The sequence below is a fragment of the Microcebus murinus genome, chromosome 27, assembly GCF_040939455.1.
Source record: "Microcebus murinus isolate Inina chromosome 27, M.murinus_Inina_mat1.0, whole genome shotgun sequence".
In the NCBI taxonomy this organism is placed as follows: Eukaryota; Metazoa; Chordata; class Mammalia; order Primates; family Cheirogaleidae; genus Microcebus; species Microcebus murinus.
This window is the reverse complement of record NC_134130.1, coordinates 7,334,181-7,351,938: the sequence shown is the minus strand read 5'-3', so window position 1 is coordinate 7,351,938 and position 17,758 is coordinate 7,334,181. Positions and strand designations below refer to the sequence as shown.

Here is a 17,758-nt window from a genome sequence, read left to right as displayed (position 1 = left end):
GATCCAGAGAACCCTAAATGCTTCCGGGTCACATTCCAAAGGATTAGGAGGGAGAACACCTCTGTTCCCAGGGAAGGTGATGGTGGATGCCCAAGTGGTGTCAAGTGAGGAAGAATCAAAGTGTTTCAGGCCTTTGAGGTTTTTACTAATTAGCTTAGTGTACTGGAGGATGCGCTCCAGCAAAACAAGGGAGTCAGTAAATGAAGAAAGAAACAGGTTCTGCCCCAGGAAGGTCCTGGGGAGGCTTGAAGTTGGTGGTGGAAGGTTTGGCTGTGTTGAACTGTGGGCAGCATCTGCCATCAGGAGCAGAGGCGACTACCGGTGCCAACATGCAATCAGGGATACGTGAACATTGGCCTGTTTAATGTTTGCAAGGATTTATTGATAATGGCCCCTGCAGCCATGTATTTTTAAAGTCTTAGGCTGGGCATGGTGGCTTATGCCTCTAGCCCCAGCACTTTGGGAGGCTGAGGTGGGAGGATCACCTGAGGCTAAGAGTTCAAGACCAGCTAGGGCAACATAGCGAGACTCTGTCTCTACCAAAAAAAATTTTTTAAATTAGTCTCACTGACACTAAATCTGCTGGTGCCTCTGCCTTCAACTAACAGTCTCCAGAAATGTGAGAAATAAATTTATAAAGCACCCAGTTTGTGGTATTTTATCAACCGGAACAGACGACAACCCTGGAACAGGGTTTTCCCCCCTCAATACTACATTAATCGGCAGCCGGGTCGATCTCTGGGGTGGGGCTGTCCTGGGCACTGCTGGGCCATGTCCCTGCCCCCACTCACCCCTTGCCAGGGGAACTCCACCACGTATCCCACACCCCATATTAGTTTCTAGTGGCTGTTGTGACAAACTATCAAAAACTGGGTGGTTTAAAGCAATGAGTATTTAATTCTTCCCACTTCTGGAGCCCAGGAGTGGAAAATCAAGGGCCAGCCTCCTTAGAAAGTGCCAGGGGAGGCTCCTTCCAGCATCTGGGGCTCCAGGCAGCCTTGGCTTGTGCCACATCATGGCAGTCTCAGCCTCTGTCTCCACACGGCGTCTTTACCTGAATCTCCATGTCCAAATGTCCCTCTTCCCACCAGGACTTGCACCCTCCAGTGTGAGCTCATGTTAACTGGATCATGTCTGCAGAGAGTCTGTTTCCAAATAAGATCTTGTCCACAGGTTCCAGGGTTTAGGATGTGAACATATCTTTGTTGGGGTGTGATTCAACGTGTGACACGTCCCCAGGCATGACAACCAAATGTTTCTCCAGGCGTGTCCCCTAGGTGCAGCAATGCCTCATTTGGGAACCACTGGTGTAGTTGGTGGGTGTATGGTGGTCTCTGCAAAGGTTCTTTCAACTCTGCAACTGTCAGAGACGTATGTACAGTAGAACGTCAGAATAAAACAAGGAATCAGAGGTGGTTTGGGGGACAATGGTTTATGGGAGACAAGGTGGGCCTGGGTCCTGCTGATGAGCTGTGGTTGGCACGTTATGTGTGGCTGGTGTATGTTTGAAACCTTCCGTAATACAAAAATACACTTTAAGGCCAGGCGCGGTGGCTCACACCTGTAACTCCAGCACTCTGGGAGGCTGAGGCGGGAGGATTGCTTGAGACCAGGAGTTTAAGACCAGCCTGAGCAAGAACAAGACCTCATCTCTACTAAAAGTAGAAAAATTAGCCAGGTATGGTGGTGCCACCTGTAGTCTCAGCTACTTGGGAGGCTGAGGTAGGAGGATCGCTTGAGCCCAGGAGTTGGAGGCTGCAGTGAGCTGTGATGATGCCACTGACTGCACATGGGGCAGTAGAGCAAGACCCTGTCTCTGAGATAAATAAAGAAGGCTACTCCTGCTCACCTAGGGCTGGGGTGCTGAGCGGTCTCAGGGCGTGTGTCTTGGATGCCCCTGAACTGCTGGCATTGAGCAGGGACCCAGCTGGGGGGGGGGGCCATGGCCTGATGGGCTCAGGGTCTGTGGGGAGATGACAACTCAGCCCTTGGTGCTGGAAAGTGCAAGGTCACAAGGGCTGAGACATGGGGGTGGTCAGTCAGGGGGTCCCCAAGCCAAGAGCCCAGGAGCAGGGTTCTTGAGCTCCCCACCCCCACCACTCCTGGGACAGGATGGGACAGTGGGCGGGGCACAGTGCCATGTACTCCTGGGCTCAGCCTGGCGGGCAGAGAGTCTGACAGCAGCCTGACCACCTGGGCCACTCCCCAGCCCACCTCCTGCCCCCATGTGGCCTCTGCCACTCGCCTGCATCTCTGGGGCCGCATCTCCGGGGCTGCTGGGGCCCTTGAGGCTTCAGGGAGGGAGGAGAGAATTTAGGAGGGACCCTTAAGCCTGCACAGGTGGCCACAGCCTAGGGTCTGGACGGGCCTTGGGTGCAGACAGCCCTGCAGCGGGGTGGGATTCACTTCCTCCTCAGGCCAGGCCCCAGCCTGTCTCAGGGCCACTAACACATCTGTGGTCCGAGTGACTGGGGTGTCTCAGTGGCAGAAGGCTGGGCTCACAGACCCAACGCCTGAGGGGTGAGGAGGCCCCCAAGGCCCTGACAGTGCCGTGAGGACAGGCAGCCAAAGTGCTAGGTGCCCCCAGGGCAGGACAGACCCTCCAGAGGTGGCCGGCGCAGGGATGGCTGCTGAGTGGGAACCCCAAGGCCCTGGGGCTGACCTCATCCTCCCTGGAAGGCCCATCCTGCCTCACCTCCCTCAGGGTGACAGGTGGGTGGCTCTGACCTCAAGCCTGCTGTCCTCCCTCCAGACAGCCAGACCACGACCTATGACCTGGGGCTGGGTGCTGCCCCGGGTTCCCTCCCAGGACGAGGTGCACCCACCTGCGTCACCGCTGACAAAACTGCACAGGCCAAGTCTGGAGAACTCGTGCTGGTGGCCACGCAACGCTCCCAGACACGGCGGAGCTCTGGGTCCTCAGGATTAACCGAGGCTCTGACACGTTCCACCTGAGTGGCTTTATTCCGCCGTGGGTACAGGACACCCCGCTGCCCCATCCCTCCTCCCCCAGGACCCTCTCCGGGCAGGGCACAGGCCGAGGCCATTCTACAGACAGCACCTGGGGACCTCGGGCCAGGCAAAGGGCGGACACTGAGCCATTGCCATGGGGACCCGACAGCATCCCCCACCAGAGCTGCCCTCGGCCGCCTTGAGGCTGAGCCCTCCAGGCCCAGGGCACGGAGCCCAAAGCTCCAGAAACCGTCGTCCTCTGCAAATTGTGCTTTGACTTGACAGAACAAAAGGAAAGCATTAGCGCCAACCAGGTGAGCACCCTTGGAGGGCCAGGGGACACTGGGCCCCCAGTGACCTCATTAGAGGTCAGCGCCTACGCACCTGGCATCCAGCCTTCGTGGGGTTCGGCCATGACCCCCACCCCCGCCTGGCCCTGCGGGGCAGCAGACAAGGGAGGAGGGGCACAGCCAGAGATGACACGCCAGAGGCGCCCCTGAGCCGGGCGCTGGCACACAGTCCCTGGGGACAGGGTCGGTGAGTGAGGAAGCAGCCCCCAGGTTGGGGGCGGGGGAGTATGAGTGACACGTCATTCAGGTGACCTTGGTGCCAAAGGCTCTGCCCTGAAATCTAGGCACCTGTCTCTGCTCTACAGATGAGGAAACCGAGGCACAGGGGTTGGTGACAGCAGAGCTGCCTGGAGCCCCAGCCTGGCACACTGGTGCCCGAGCCCTCCTTAAGGCGGTTCCAGGCGCAGGGGGCTCCCCTTGGGGCCTGAACCTCAGACCAGGGCGCAACAGTGGGAGACAGTCTGGTTTTCAGAAGCCAAGGCCGGAGTTCAGTCCAGATGCAGCCCGCACGGAAGCTCACACAGCTGGGAACGTCCGCCCTCGTGTGTATCATGGGTTTATTAAAGGGACGGGACCTCCTGGGTGTGCCCGGTGGTGACTCCGCCCCGCCGGGTGGCCGTGCAGAGGGAGGGCCGACGTTCAGAGCGGCGTCCCACGCACTGCATGGGGAGGCGACCGGTTCCAGAAGTATTTCTCCAGCCTCGTGGAGACGCAGCGACTGAAGAATCCTTATAGGTGGCCCCGGTCCCTGGGTATGGCCCAGGCGGGCACCTGCAGGTGGCTCTTCTGTCTCCAGGGGCTGGTCTGGGCCCTGGCACCACGTGGCTGCGATGACCCAGGAGGGGCCTCCTGCCAGGCAGGGCCCAGGAGCGACCGGCACTTCTGGAACGCAGGCCCTTCCCAGGGCAGGCATGGAGGGTCCGTCGGTGGGGAGCTGTCCCCAGCCGTGCCCAAGGTCCAAGGCAGGGAGGATGGAGCAGGCAGGGGGCAGGCAGCCTTCCTCCCCGGCCGCGCTTGGCTCCCAAGCCTGGTCCCAAGCCGAGGGCCGAGTCTGCAGGCGGCTCACGCTGGCGCCCCCGCAGCGTGGGGCTCTCGGCTGGGCATCTGGAAGAGGACAGGGAGGGACACCGTTAGAGATGTATGGGGACAGGTTGCCTGGACTCTCCCATGGAGACACCACCGAGCACAGCCCTCAGGGTTGTGGAGAGACGGCCCCTCGGCTAAGGGGCTTCATGTCCACTGACCCCCAACACCGGGGCCGCACCCGCCAGCCGCTGGCAGTCACTGCCCACGTGTGCGCTGTGCCTGGGACCTGTTCCAGCCACAGGCTTGGCCCCGAGCTCCCTCCCCTACCGGGGCCTGGGCAGTACCTGCCCTAGACGTGCTCCATCTCCTGGTCCTGGTCGGGCTCCTCCTCCTCCTCCTCTTCCTCCTCCTCTTCCTCGTCCCCACAGGCCTTGTCCAGCGGCGCCTCGCCGTCGCGGGCCAGCTCCTCCACGTGCGCCAGCATGTCGGCCATCAGCGCCTCCTCCAGCCGCTTCCGCACCTGCTGCACCAGCTCCTCCTGCTTCCTGGGGATACAGGCCACGCTCGCTGGGGAAGGGAAGGCCCCGGGGCGTCCCCGGGACAGCCCCTGCCTGCCTCCTGCCCCTCTGGGTCAATGTTCCAGGTGGCACACCTTCCACCCTGCCAGGGGCCGAGGACGTCCCAGACCCTGGCACTGGCCGCCTCTGCCTGACCCGGTCTCCCCGGCCTCTGCCGCCAACCCCGCAGGCACTCGGGAGAAGCTGCTTCAAAACCAGTTACAATCTGCTGGCGACGCGCCACCCTCTGGGCCGGAGTCACCTGTCTGCTCCGGCCTCTGCCTGCATCCGGCAGCGCTGGGTGCGCTTTCTTTTACTATCGCTTATTAAAATGGTTTGTTCTGCAGAACTCAGATTCAGTCAAAAGACCGCGCCCAAGCATCCGGAAAGTCACGTGTGGCCCGGAGGCTGCAGGGTCCCCACCCCTGGCTTCGGGAGTTTGGAAAAGAAAAAGGACACCTGTGAGTTCAATCTGGCTGTCCGACCGCGGGGCCTCTCCTACCTCCCCAACCGCGAGCTGAGCGCATTCTGGGGACACTACTCCACCACCGTCTCACGGCTGCCGGCGGCCCTCTCCTGGCCCCCGTGTCTCTCACGATGCTCCTGACCCTCCTGGCCCCAGAAGCACATCCTGGCTAACTCGCTCCCGTGTCTCTAGGACCAATTCTGCTGCTTAACGCACAGCTGAGTTCCTCATCAACGGCGTTTTCTACTTCCAGATGATTCACGGAGCTTTTCAACACCCGTCTAGTGTTTCCTGACAGTCTTGCGCTTTCTTCTGTTTCCCTTCTATCACACCTTTCCTCATCGTAGGGGGTTCCTAGACCTTGTGCAGAGTACAGACTGAGCCTGACACCGTGGTGGGGGTGTCAGCACCCGGCGGAGCCACCAGCACAGAGCCCGTGGGGCCCCATATTCCGCCTGCGTGAGGTGCTGGTGTCTGCCTGCCATCTGGTCTCCGCTCTCCTGCCGTGTGGCTTTCAGACCCCTGGGTATTGAGCAGGAAGCCCACACAGCCGGAGCCCCCTCCCTGTCCACCCAGGCGTGACTGCTCAGAGTGTGAGGTCCCTCTATTCTGGACCCTACAGAGGTCCTTTCCCTCCTTTGACCTATGATGTGCATCGCAAATAGAGCTAAGAGATGTGTTTTCTCCTGGCACTTCTAGACACTTCCTGCATGTGCACGACAATCTCAGGTGACCCCTCTGGACCAGGAGGCCTTTGCAGATGGTCCTAGCACATGCGCCCTCCTGGCTGTGGCACCACCCTGTGCACTGGACCCTGGTTCTGCCCTGAAATGTCTCCCGAGGGCCCTTTGCCCACGGCTGCTGCCCAAACCCTGAGCCCCAGCATCCAGAGCCCCTGGGGACCCGGCAGCCAGCCTCCCCTTGCCAGCTTCACTATTTTTTATTGTGGCAGCGGCCGCAGGCCCTGCCACTCTGAGCACTATACACGCTGCCACTTCTGCCGGGAAAGCCACCCCTTTCCCCCAATGCAGGAACCTCCGGAGTCACATGCCCTTGAGGACAGGAGGCCTGGGTGACCCACCCCTGCACGCCAGTCAACACGAGCACAAAGAGCCACGTTCCCTTTTCAAGAACATCCTTCGAGGGGCACCTGACTGGCCTGCCCTGAACCTAAAACTTGGGTGATCAAGTTCAAGCTGCCACTTTAACATGTGGTTCCCTTGTAGGTGGTGCTCAGGGACACCCAGGGACACTCTACCACAACCCAGAGAGATGAGGCAGAGGGATGGGAAGAGGAGGGGAAGGCCAGGCCGGCTACTTACCTGATGTCCTCATCGGTCACCATGAAGGCCTTGCACAGCGGCTGTGTCGTGTTGAGCCACACACCGGGGTTCTTCTCCACGGCAGCCGAGAGCTGCCCGGTGATGGGCATGGTGCTCGTGTGCAGGGCACTGGCGATGGCCGACAGCAGGGTCTCGTCTGTGCAGCCGGGCCCCACACCTACCAGGGCAGCAGGAGAGACGGCCCCAGGCAGTGAGGTCACCACAGGCAGCCATGACCCAGAAAGAGGCCCCCGCTGGCCCCCCAAGGCTGGGCCAGGCCTCGGGACATGCCCCAAGAACAGGGCTTCTCCTTCTGCCTTCAGCCTGGGGTTTGGTGTCCGGATTTCCTCCCGCCTGTGCCGTTTTGTTTCTTTCTTTTTTTTTTTGAGACAGAGTCTCGCTTTGTTGCCCAGGCTAGAGTGAGTGCCATGGCGTCAACCTAGCTCACAGCAACCTCAAACTCCTGGGCTCAAGCGATCCTCCTGCCTCGGCCTCCTGAGTAGCTGGGATTACAGGCATGCGCCACTATGCCCGGCTAATTTTTTCTATATATATTAGTTGGCCAATTAATTTCTATTTATAGTAGAGGCGGGGTCTCGCTCTTGCTCAGGCTGGTTTCGAACTCCTGACCTTGAGCAATCCACCCGCCTCGGCCTCCCAGAGAGCTAGGATTACAGGCATGAGCCACCTCGCCCGGCCTCGTTTTGTTTCTTTAACAACAAGCCACAAGCTCCGCACGTGTGCGTGCTCCAGGCTGTGGCAGCAAAACTGAACATCCTTGTTTGTCTTTTTAGGATCCCCAAGGTAGAGCCCTGCCTCCCGCAGGTCAAACCACCCCCCAATGCCTGGGCCGCACCCGGAAGCCCCAAAGTCCAACACCCACAGGGTCTCCAAGGCCAAGCAAGAAGGGCCTGGCCTGAGAGCCTCCCCGCCAGCGCCCGCGACCCTGCCCCCATGGCGGCCCTGCCCCCGTGGCACACAGCTTCAACACTCCTCGCGTCACCTTGCAGGCCCTTGGGGAGGTCCATGGTCTTGACCAGCTCCTCCGCGATGTCGAAGGCGTTCAGGCCGCTCAGCTTCTTCTCCCAGAAGAGCTGCAAACACAGACGGGAGCCTCCATGGTGATGGCCCTGCCCGAGCCACTCCCATGCCCTCCGGCCCCGGCTCAGGGCCCGCCACACCCATGTCCCCAGTGTGTGTAAATGACTGTGGAAAACACAAATGGTACTCAGTTTCTTAAAAAAACAGGTCATAAAACCACACACGCACAGTTAGCCCTCCTGACGGTTCCACATCCAGAGATTCAACCAACCGCAGATGTGAAATATTTGGGGGGGGGACCAAATAACAAACAATACACAACTACAAAATGATACAAAAAAGCCAAAACAGTATCATGATTATTTACATTCACTCTAGAGATGGCTGAAAGTGTGCGGGAGGACACATGCAGGTCACAGCAAGCACCAGGGCGTTGTCCACAGCGACCCGAGCACCCCTGGAGCGCCGGACATGCCCGCGACGCCGAGGCACAACTGCACTCCGAGCCCCCACCCGCAGGGCCAGCGACACTCACAACACGGCCCACGTGGCGGGCAGGGGACCCGCATCCCCGCGCTCACCTGCCGCGGCTGGTCCACCGCCTTCTGCGGGTCGCTCTTCACCTTGTTGCTGGGGTGGTTGGTGATCTTGGTCACCGGCTGCTTGAAGATGGACGCCGTCTGCCGCACGGGCAGCGCCGTGTTCAGGTCGGGCTTGCCCTGCAGGGACCAGGTGCTGCAGGCTGGGGCCGGGCCCACCGCGTCCCCATAGCACCCGCGCTCCCACAGCCCCCGGCTCGGCCCCGCAGGCTCCAGGGCCCACGTCCGCGCCATGTCTGACCTCTGCCCTCCACCCCCGCCAGCGTCACGCGTCACCGCCCAGCGTCATGACGTCACACAGCGCAAGCGGCTCACCTTAACCTGGTTGGACGAGTCATAGCGCACACGCTGGCGGCTCTTGTTCATCTTGCTCATGAGCATCTTGCCCGTGCGGAAGTCGAAGGTGCTCAGGTCCATGGAGCCGCCCAGGTAGCGCGCCAGCTGCGGCTTGCTGCGGAACTTCTTCCCGCTTGGGCTGCGGCGGGAGGGCGGCGGTGGGCCGGCCGGACCGGGACTGCCACCGCCGGGCCCGACATGCCCCGGACCCCAGCCCTAGACCCCCGCCATGGATTCCCGACCTGGACCCGGACCCCAAGCCAGGCCCCTAGCCTGGGCAGCCAGCGCGAGACTCACGCTGTCACCTACAGGATTGTGGGTCCCGGCGGGGGAGGCTGGCTCACGTGTCCAAAACATTCCAAAAACAGAATTAGCTCGTGCTCTTGCGAGACGACACCGAGGAGAGCAGATATCGGAGGGACAACCCTGAAGGCAGCCTCCTTGCCTCGGGAAGGTGTGAAGGGGTCTCGTGCAAAGATTCGGGTCCAGGACCCTGAAAAGCTGTCCGGGGGGTGCCCTGGCTCCAGCAGGGAAACGGATCTGGGTGAGGGCGGGATGCAAAGCTCTGTCCTCAGCGCTCTCTGGGAAACACGGACACCAATCTGTAGGGTTGCCCTGCGTGCTGAGTGTCATACATGACTACACACAACCGGCACAGTGTCACCATGGTAGGTGGTTGTGAAAGGGAGCTGTAGTTCTGAAAAACGGTCTGGCAGCTCCTCCAACAGTGAAAGGCTCCCTATGACCCGGCCATTGCACTCCTGGGTATCTACTGGCGAGAAACGAAAACTCGCGTCTGCACGGTAACTTCACACACGGTAACTTCTACTTGAATGTTCCCACCAGCACTGTCACAACAGCCAAAAGGTGGAAACAGCCCAAATGCCCAGACACACACAACATGGTCCACCCACATGCGGAAAATTACTCACCCACCAAAAGGAACGAGACTCTGACACAGGCCACGGTGTGGATGGACTTTGAGGACATTGTGCTCAGTGAGATTCGCCAGACACAGAACACACAGTGTGAGACTTCATTTATATGAAATGTCTAGAACAGGCAGATCCACAGAGACGGGCTGTGGATTCGTGGGTGCCAGGGGCTGGGGGAGCAATTGCTCATGGGGACAGGGTGTCTTTTGGGGGTGATGAAAATGTTTTGACATTAGATAGTGCTGATGATTGCACAACTCTATGAATATCCTAAAAACCACTGAATTGCACACCTTAAAGTGGGTAAATTGCATGCTCTATGATTATATCTCAACAAAGTTGTCTAAAAATAACAGCGCTTGCGTGGTGCTTACTAGGCCAGGTACCTTAAGCACAGTACCTCTACAGACTCAGTGAACAGTCCCTCTTATTAGAGACTGCTCAGTCCGAGAGACTGGTGAGTGGCTCTATTTTGTTGGTTCTCCCTGGAAACCTCTAGGACGAGCTGCTCCTGCACCTGCAGCATATGTCTTGGCGCATGGCAAACACAGGACAATAAAGAGAACAACTTGGGATCCGTCACAGCCAGAAGGAAACCCAATCCTGCGATGTCTGCACAGAAATGTTTGGTCACATGCTTCGTTCAATCTCCCAGATCTGAGATCTACACACTAGGTTAGTACACAGACCGCAGAAAGTTAAACTTCCCTCTCTGCTGGGCAAATTCAGTGTTACACAAGGGCACGGACACATCGACTAGGACACCGCACCCATGGAGGGCACCAAAGGACAACTGCCTGGGGCCCTGAAGCCACACAGGACTCCTCTGGAAGAGTTACTTTCCTAATTACGCTCTGGGCTGGCTGATGTTAAATCTGGGCCCACTTGCCCAGGGCAGTGAAAACCAACCCAAGGCCGTGAGTCAGCCTTCAAATACAGCCATAAAAAAGGAAGGGACCCCCTCCTCAACCCAGAGAGGCTGCTCTGCCTTTTATGACAAAGGCTAACAGGGACACACAGAAGAACAGAATGTACACTAGTGGTTGCTTGGGGCTGGGGTAACAGGAACATAAAGCAGTGGGTTTTTCCTGGGATGAAGAAACTCTAAACTTGAATCTGATCATAGCTGCACGTATCTATGAACATGCTAATAAAACCCCACTGATTTGCACGCTCTGAGTGAACTGTATGGTATGTGAACCACATCTCAATAAAGCTATCTCAAAAAAATAAATGCAAGACATAAAGTGGATGAGTGGTTAGCAGGGGGTAGGGGAGAGTGAAATGGGGAGCAACTGCTGATGGTGACAGCCTTCTTTTTAAGATGATGAGAATGTTCTGGAATTAGTGGTGATGGTTACACAGCTTTGTGAATGTATTAAAGCCACTGAAAAGAGGCCAGGCGAGGCGCAGTGGCTCATGCCTGTAATCCTAGCACTCTGGGAGGCTAAGGCGGGCGGATTGCTCGAGGTCAGGAGTTCAAAACCAGCCTGAGCAAGAGCGAGACCCCGTCTCTACTATAAATAGAAAGAAATTAATTGGCTAACTAATATATATAGAAAAAATTAGCTGGGCATGGTGGCGCATGCCTGTAGTCCCAGCTACTCGGGAGGCTGAGGCAGGAGGATTGCTTGAGCCCAGGAGTTTGAGGTTGTTGTGAAATAGGCTGACGCCATGGCACTCACTCCAGCCTGGACAACAAAGCAAGACTCTGTGTCAAAAAAAAAAAAAAAAAAAAGAGGCCCGGTGTGGTGGCTCACACCTGTAATCCTGGCACTCTGGGAGACAGAGGTGGGAGGATCACTTGAGGTCAGGAGTTTGAGACTAGCCTGGGCAACACAGCAAGGTCCTATCTCTGCAAAAAGTAGAAAAATTAGCCAGGTATTGTAATGGCATGCGCCTGTGGTCCCACCTACTTGAGAGGCTACGGCAGGAGAATCGCTTGAGCCCTGGGGTTGGAGGCTGCAGTGAGCTATGACAACACCACTGCACTCTTCTCAGGGCAACAAAGGGAGACCCTGTCTCCACAAAAACAAACAGAATGGGCCTGGTGGCTCACACCGGTAATCCTAGCACTCTGGAAGGCCGAGGCGGGCAGATCATTTGAGCTCAGGAGTTCGAGACTAGCCTGAGCAAGAGTGAGACCCCGTCTCTACTAAAAAAATAGAAAGAAATTAGCTAGACAACTAAAAAACACACACACATATATATATATATATATATATATTAAATTAGCTGGGCATAGTGATGGATGCCTGTAGTCCCAGCTATTTGGGAGGCTGAGGCAGGAGGATCGCTTGAGCCCAGGAGTTTGAGGTTGCTTATGAGCTAGGCGCACGCCACGGCACTCTAGCCCAGGCAACAGAGTGAGACTCTGTCTCAAAAAAAAAAAAAACAAAAAAACAAACAAACAAACAAAGAAAACCTCCCCACTGAATCGTATACTTTAAAAGGGTAATTTTTACGGTATATGAATTATATCTCAATTTTTAGAAAAGGTTATGCAGATCTGTATCGACACAGAAAGACGTCCCTGATATTTTATTGAATGAAAAATGATCAGACTCAATACAACCGAACGTATAAAACAAAATGGGCCCTGCAACCTGAGTGCTCTCAGGCCTACCTGAGAGTGCAGACAGGGAACAAGGAGGCCAGGATCAAAGCCTTGGGCAAGGAACACCCCAGGTCTGCAGCGGGCTGCTCTGGGCTGAGTCTGGCTTCACCTCTCACAATAGGAAACCTGAAATTTCTCTAGCCTTTTTAGAACTTTCCCCTGCTCTTCTCCACTGCCAGACCTGTATGCTCAGGGTGGGGGGCTCAGAGTCAGATCCCCCATGGCTGAGGCCCTGAGAACCTCCCAGGCAGACGGGGACTAGAGATGTAGGGTGATGACAGTCTCAGGACTCTCTCGCCAAACTGGCCTTGGTTCGGATCCCAAGCCACAGCCAGCTCTGAGCCTCCCCGGGGCCTTTGCACAAGCAGTTCCCAGTGCCACTCCATGTCACCTCCTTAGAGAAGGCCTCCCCAGTCTCAGCCAGGCGCTGTTATCACCACCCACAACCATGGTTGTAAAGGGAGATGGCTGGTGCCCTGGCTGTCACCCATGAGGGGAGAGCCTGGTCTCACTCCCAGGTGAAAAGCCAGGATCCACCCAGGCAGTGCCTGACACACTGGCATTTGTTATATTAACAAAGGACTAGAGAGGCAGACACAGACCTGCCAGCTGCTTTTGGAAGGATGAGGCATGCAGATGTGACTGAGTTAGGCATGCAGAGGTAGCATGCTGAGAACAGAAACACGAAGTTCTTATGAGGATGAAGTGTGTGTGTATGGGGGGGGGGGGTGTTGGGCAGCAAAGGGGAATGTACAGATTTATTCCTAAGTGACATTGTTTACACTCCCACTATTTCAATGCCTGTAATTACAGAGTTCCAGCTAATTACAACATTCAATGATGCACCAAGTCTCCCCTCCGCTTTGCAGCCCTCAGTTTTTGAAAATCAAAACCAGAGCTTGTCCTAGACCATACCCGCAGGCATCTACACAAGCCGTCCCTTCTCAGCTCACTTTATCTCCCTAAATGGGGACACTGGAGAACCACAGGCCACTGAAGTGCTCAGTGGATGCAGCGGTGGTCCTGCCGATTCTTGGCTCATGAATACTGGCCTTCACAGGGCTGGGGGATGGACTGGGACCAGCAGCACCCAGGCTGAAGAACGCGGCGGGTGTCCGGCTTTCCTTTGGAGGGGGACCTAAGGGCACCGCGGGATACCGAAGCACAGGGGCCAGCGCAATAAAAGCTGGCTCAGACTCAAGTGTCTTTTCTTTCGCCAGCCAGGGAGGGGGAGAAAAAAAGGAGGAAGACAAACAGCAGGTGGCCGACTGTCTGGGGCTGGGCTGCATGCCAGCGACACACTCTTTGTTCCACGGAAAGGCTGCCCTGCCACCTTTCCCAGGCCAAGAGCGGCGCCTCCTTGCAATTTCGGGGAGGGGGCTCTGAAAGCCTCCGACAACCAGCGACAGCGACGCCAAGGCTACCTTCCTGGGCTCAGAGTCGCGTGTCTAGGTCCTCCACCACGACCTACCAGGGGCAATGGCCTGGGAACATGTCCGAGAGTGGAAAAATGTGGTCCGGCCACCCTGGGAGGCCCATTCCGAGCACCGGGAAGGGCCCAGGGACTTGCCTGTACAGGACACCATCCCGGTCGCCCCAAGCAAGCCCTGCAGCCCGCTTCCCGGCTGGCCGCCCCCCTCGGGCCCCGCGCGCACCGAAGGGCGAGCCCACCCCCACCCCCGCCTCCCAGCAGCGTCAGGCCGCGGCCGAGCGCCCCTCGCCCAGCGCCTGCGAACAAAGGCAGCCGCCGCCCGCGCGCCCCGTGCCGGCCAAGGCGCCATGAGGCCGCGCGGGCCGCGCACGCGCACTGGGCCGCCAGCAGGCACGCACGCACGCACGCACGACGCACGCGCAGGCGCGGGGCGGCCGGGCAGGGCGCCGGCCGCGCGGAGGCCGCTGGGAGGCGCCCGCTGGGCCCTGCGCGGCCGGCGCGCTCATTCACCTATAGTAAAAGACATCCCTGTGGCCGGCCGACAGCCCCGACCTTCTGGGCACTTCTTCCCTCTCCCAGCCCTGCGGGAGCGCCGGGCACTCCCACCTCTTCCGCTCCATCACGCCCGGCTCCTCGGCCCGCCTCGGGGCCCGCCGCCGCCGCTGCCGCCGCCCGGACCCCCGCTCGCCGCCGCCGCCGCTGCCTCCGCCGCCGCCGCCACTCGCCGCGGCTGTTCTGGCCTGCGGGCCCCCACCCTCCGCCCCCAGCCGGGCGCGCGCCGGCTCTGCCGCCCTCTCGGCCCCCTCCCCGCGCTCGCCAGCCCCCGCTCGGGGGGCCCGCTCCGCCCACCCGCCCGCGCGGGGCCCCGTGCTGCGCAGCCGCGGCTCCAGGCCCCGCCCCGTGCCCGCAGGCCCCGCCCGGGGGCGGCTACCGCCAATCAGAGCACGATCCGGGCGGGGCCTGCGGCGGGGCGCGCTTGCGCACTGGGCCCGTCTCCGCGGAGCTGGTGTGCCCCGAGGCCGAGTGGCCGCCACCTTAGCAGTCTGGCCCGGGGGCTGCTGCGGTGCCGCCTCCTGCCGGCCGCGCGCGGGAAAACTGGCGGGGGCTGTCCCCTCTCGGCCCGGGTCTGGAGGACCGGAGTCCAGTGCCCCGACCAGGCCTTGCACCGACTTCCGGGTCTCCCCGCCTCCGGGGGCTCCTGTGACCTCCCCATCCACCGCCTCGGGGCCCGCCTGGGTCTCCACCCGACACTTTGATCCCTTGGAGTCAGAACTCTGACTCCCTTTCCCCGTCTCCCACCTGCACCTCCGTCCAGCCACCGTCCTACGCTGGGAGGATTCCAGTACCTTCTTATGGAATCGCCCATCTCCCATCACTTCTGTACCCAAAGGAGGACCCAGGGACACAAAGGTGGGGCCGCCCGCGCTCAGCCCGCGCCAGTTTCATCGCTCCCCAAGGCAGGGCTGTCTGGCCGGAGCAGGTGTTTTAGACAGAACTGATCTTCCCTCTGCCCTTCTCTTGTGCCTCGGGCTGGAGAACGTTCGTGGTTTTAAAGACCCCTGTGTTGACATTGGGCCCACCCAAGTAATCCAGGATGATCTCCGATCTCAAGGTCTTTAATACCATTTGCAAAGTCTTTTGCCATGGTAGGTGACATGTCCACAGGTGCCAGGGATTAGAATGCAGACACTGTTGAGTGGCGCTGTGCTGACCACACAAAGTCTGGATAAGTCTGGCTGGCTGGTGGGCAGGAGGGGACTCATTCATGCCCCCACTCCTCCCACCTGGCCTGTGTTCCCAGCATCCCCCACCGAGGACACCTGCTCTGGGGTGGGTGGGGTCTCAGCCTCCCACCCGACCTCGGCCACAGGACTCTGTCTCAGTAACACTGGGATCACATGTGTATGTCACTGAACCTTGTAGTTGTTTTCTTTGTTTGTTTTTGAGACAGAGTCTCACTCTGTTGCCCGGGCTAGAGTGAGTGTTGTGGCGTCAGCCTAGATCACAGCAACCTCAGACTCCTGGGCTCAAGAGATCCTCCTGCCTCAGCCTCCCGAGTAGCTGGAGCTACAGGCATGCACCACCATGCCCGGCTAATTTTTTTCTATATAGTTTTAGTTGTCCAGCTAATTTCTTTCTATTTTATTTTAGTAGAGACGGGGTCTCGCTCTTGCTCAGGCTGGTCTCGAACTCCTGAGTTCAAATGATCCTCCCACCCTGGCCTCCCAGAGTGCTAGGATTATGGGAGTGAGCCACCACACTTGGCCTCCCTGTAGTTTTTTAATGGTCAAAAATTTCCCCAGAGCATTAAAGTGATTGAAAAAGTATTGAAATACTAAAAAGTAGTTGTATGAAAACTCACAATATTTGAAGCTTAAATACACTACTTCTATCCCAACCTGGATGTATTAGAATTGTACTTTTCTGGCTCCCAAGGAAGCAAAAACTCAGCTCTATTTGCTTTAAGACCACTAACCATTACAAAAACACATAAAAATGTGCCTGTTTGGCTTTTTCTCTGGGGGCTGTAGGCCTGGGCTCAGCACAGGGCCTGGAGGATGGGTGGTGATGCCACCATGTGGGTTAGCAATGTGTGTTGGCCCGGCACAGTGGCTCACACCTATAATCCTAGTACTCTAGGAGGCCAGGCCAAAGCAGGCGGGTGGCTCAAGTTAAGGAGTTTGAAACCAGCCTGAGCAAGAGGTTGCTGTGAGCTAAGCTGACGCCACTGCACTCTAGCCCAGGCAACACAGTGAGACTGTCTCAAAAAAATAAAATAATAAAAAAAGAAATGCTAAGAGTAATTCATTTGCCTCATGTGGATCACTTACAGGTAGGTATTCATCTGACAGATACATTACAATAGGTCTGAAATTCCATTACTACAAGGCCATTATTTTCATAGCAAATAACAGGAAATGAGCATCTCTTGGTAACAGAGTGGCTGATAAACTTTGGTGTGGCCCCACTTCAGAATACTAGGCAGCTGCCTAAAAACTGGGTAAGCTCCGTGTTTACTGAAGTGGAAGGATTCCTCTGGGAAACAAGCCTTAAGTGAAAAAAGCAGGCATACAATGGTGTGTAGCAAATACTACTATTTCTGTTAAAAAAATACATATATGGCTGTGGCTGGGTGCCGTGGCTCACACCGTAATCCCAGAACTTAGGGAAGCTGAGGCAGGAGGATGGCTTGAGCCCAGGAGTTTGAGTCCAGCCTAAGCAAGAGCGAGACCCTGTCTCTACAAAAAATAGAAAAATTAGCCAGGCATGGTGGTGCATGTCTGTAGTCCAGGTACTCAGGAGGCTGAGGCAGGAGGATTGCTTGAGCCCAGGAGTTGGAGGCTTCAGTGAGCTGTGATGCCACCACTGCACTCCAGCCTAGGCAATAGAGCAAAACCCTGTCTCAAGGGGGAAAAAAAGGCCACTATGGACTGCATGTCTGTGTCCCCCACAAATTCATATATTGAAGCTCTAACCCCCATTGTGACTGTATTTGGAGATGGGGCCCCTACAGAAGTATTTAATATTAAGGTTAAATGAGGTCACAAGGGTGGGACCCTGATCAGACAGCATTAGTGTTCTTATTCCAAGAGGCACCATAGGGCCCACCCCCGTCCACCATGTTCGCACACAGCTGCAAGCCAGGGGAGACTCACCAGGAGGCCACCCTGCCGGACTTCAGTCGCAGACTTCCCAGCCTCCAGAATTGTGAGAAAGTAAAGTTCCCTTGTTTAAGCCTCGAAAAATCTATGGTATTCTGTCATGGCAGCCCTTGCAGACTAATACAATAGTTGTTTCCACAATATGCTTACATATGCCTAGAATGTTTCTAGAAGAATTTTCAAGAAATTGGCAAGAGTCAGGGAGAATGGCAGAAGGGGCACAGAATAGACTTTTCTGTGCCCCTCATGATGGTGTTGAAGGTAGGAAGCAGGTGCCATCCCAAAAGATGCCTAGTTGACTTTTTTTTTTTTTTCACACAGTCTTGACCTGTTGCCCGGGCTGGAAGTCCAGTGGCATCATCAAAGCTCACTGCAGCCTCCAACTCCTGGGCTCAAGTGATCCTCCTGCTTTAGCCTCCCAAGTAGCTGAGACTAAAGGTGTATGCCACCATACTTGGCTAAT

General features: G+C 57.3%; 1 protein-coding gene across 2 annotated transcripts; it reads right to left on the bottom strand.

The window, feature by feature from the left end:
• Positions 1-3,842: 3,842 nt before the first annotated feature.
• Positions 3,843-14,405, bottom strand: MBD3 (methyl-CpG binding domain protein 3). 2 transcript variants are annotated; one of them, XM_012745757.3, is made up of 7 exons: positions 14,144-14,405; positions 8,629-8,788; positions 8,296-8,433; positions 7,677-7,767; positions 6,674-6,851; positions 4,673-4,873; positions 3,843-4,406 (listed from the first exon to the last, which is right to left on the bottom strand). In XM_012745757.3, the coding sequence occupies exons 1-6, from the start codon at positions 14,251-14,253 to the stop codon at positions 4,678-4,680; spliced, it is 873 nt and encodes a 290-aa protein (XP_012601211.1). In that variant the 5' UTR covers positions 14,254-14,405; the 3' UTR covers positions 3,843-4,406; positions 4,673-4,677. The 2 variants fall into 2 exon arrangements, with proteins under 2 accessions (XP_012601211.1, XP_012601214.1); XM_012745760.3 differs by having other exon boundaries at positions 14,240-14,403.
• Between the last annotated feature and the right edge of the window lie 3,353 nt (positions 14,406-17,758).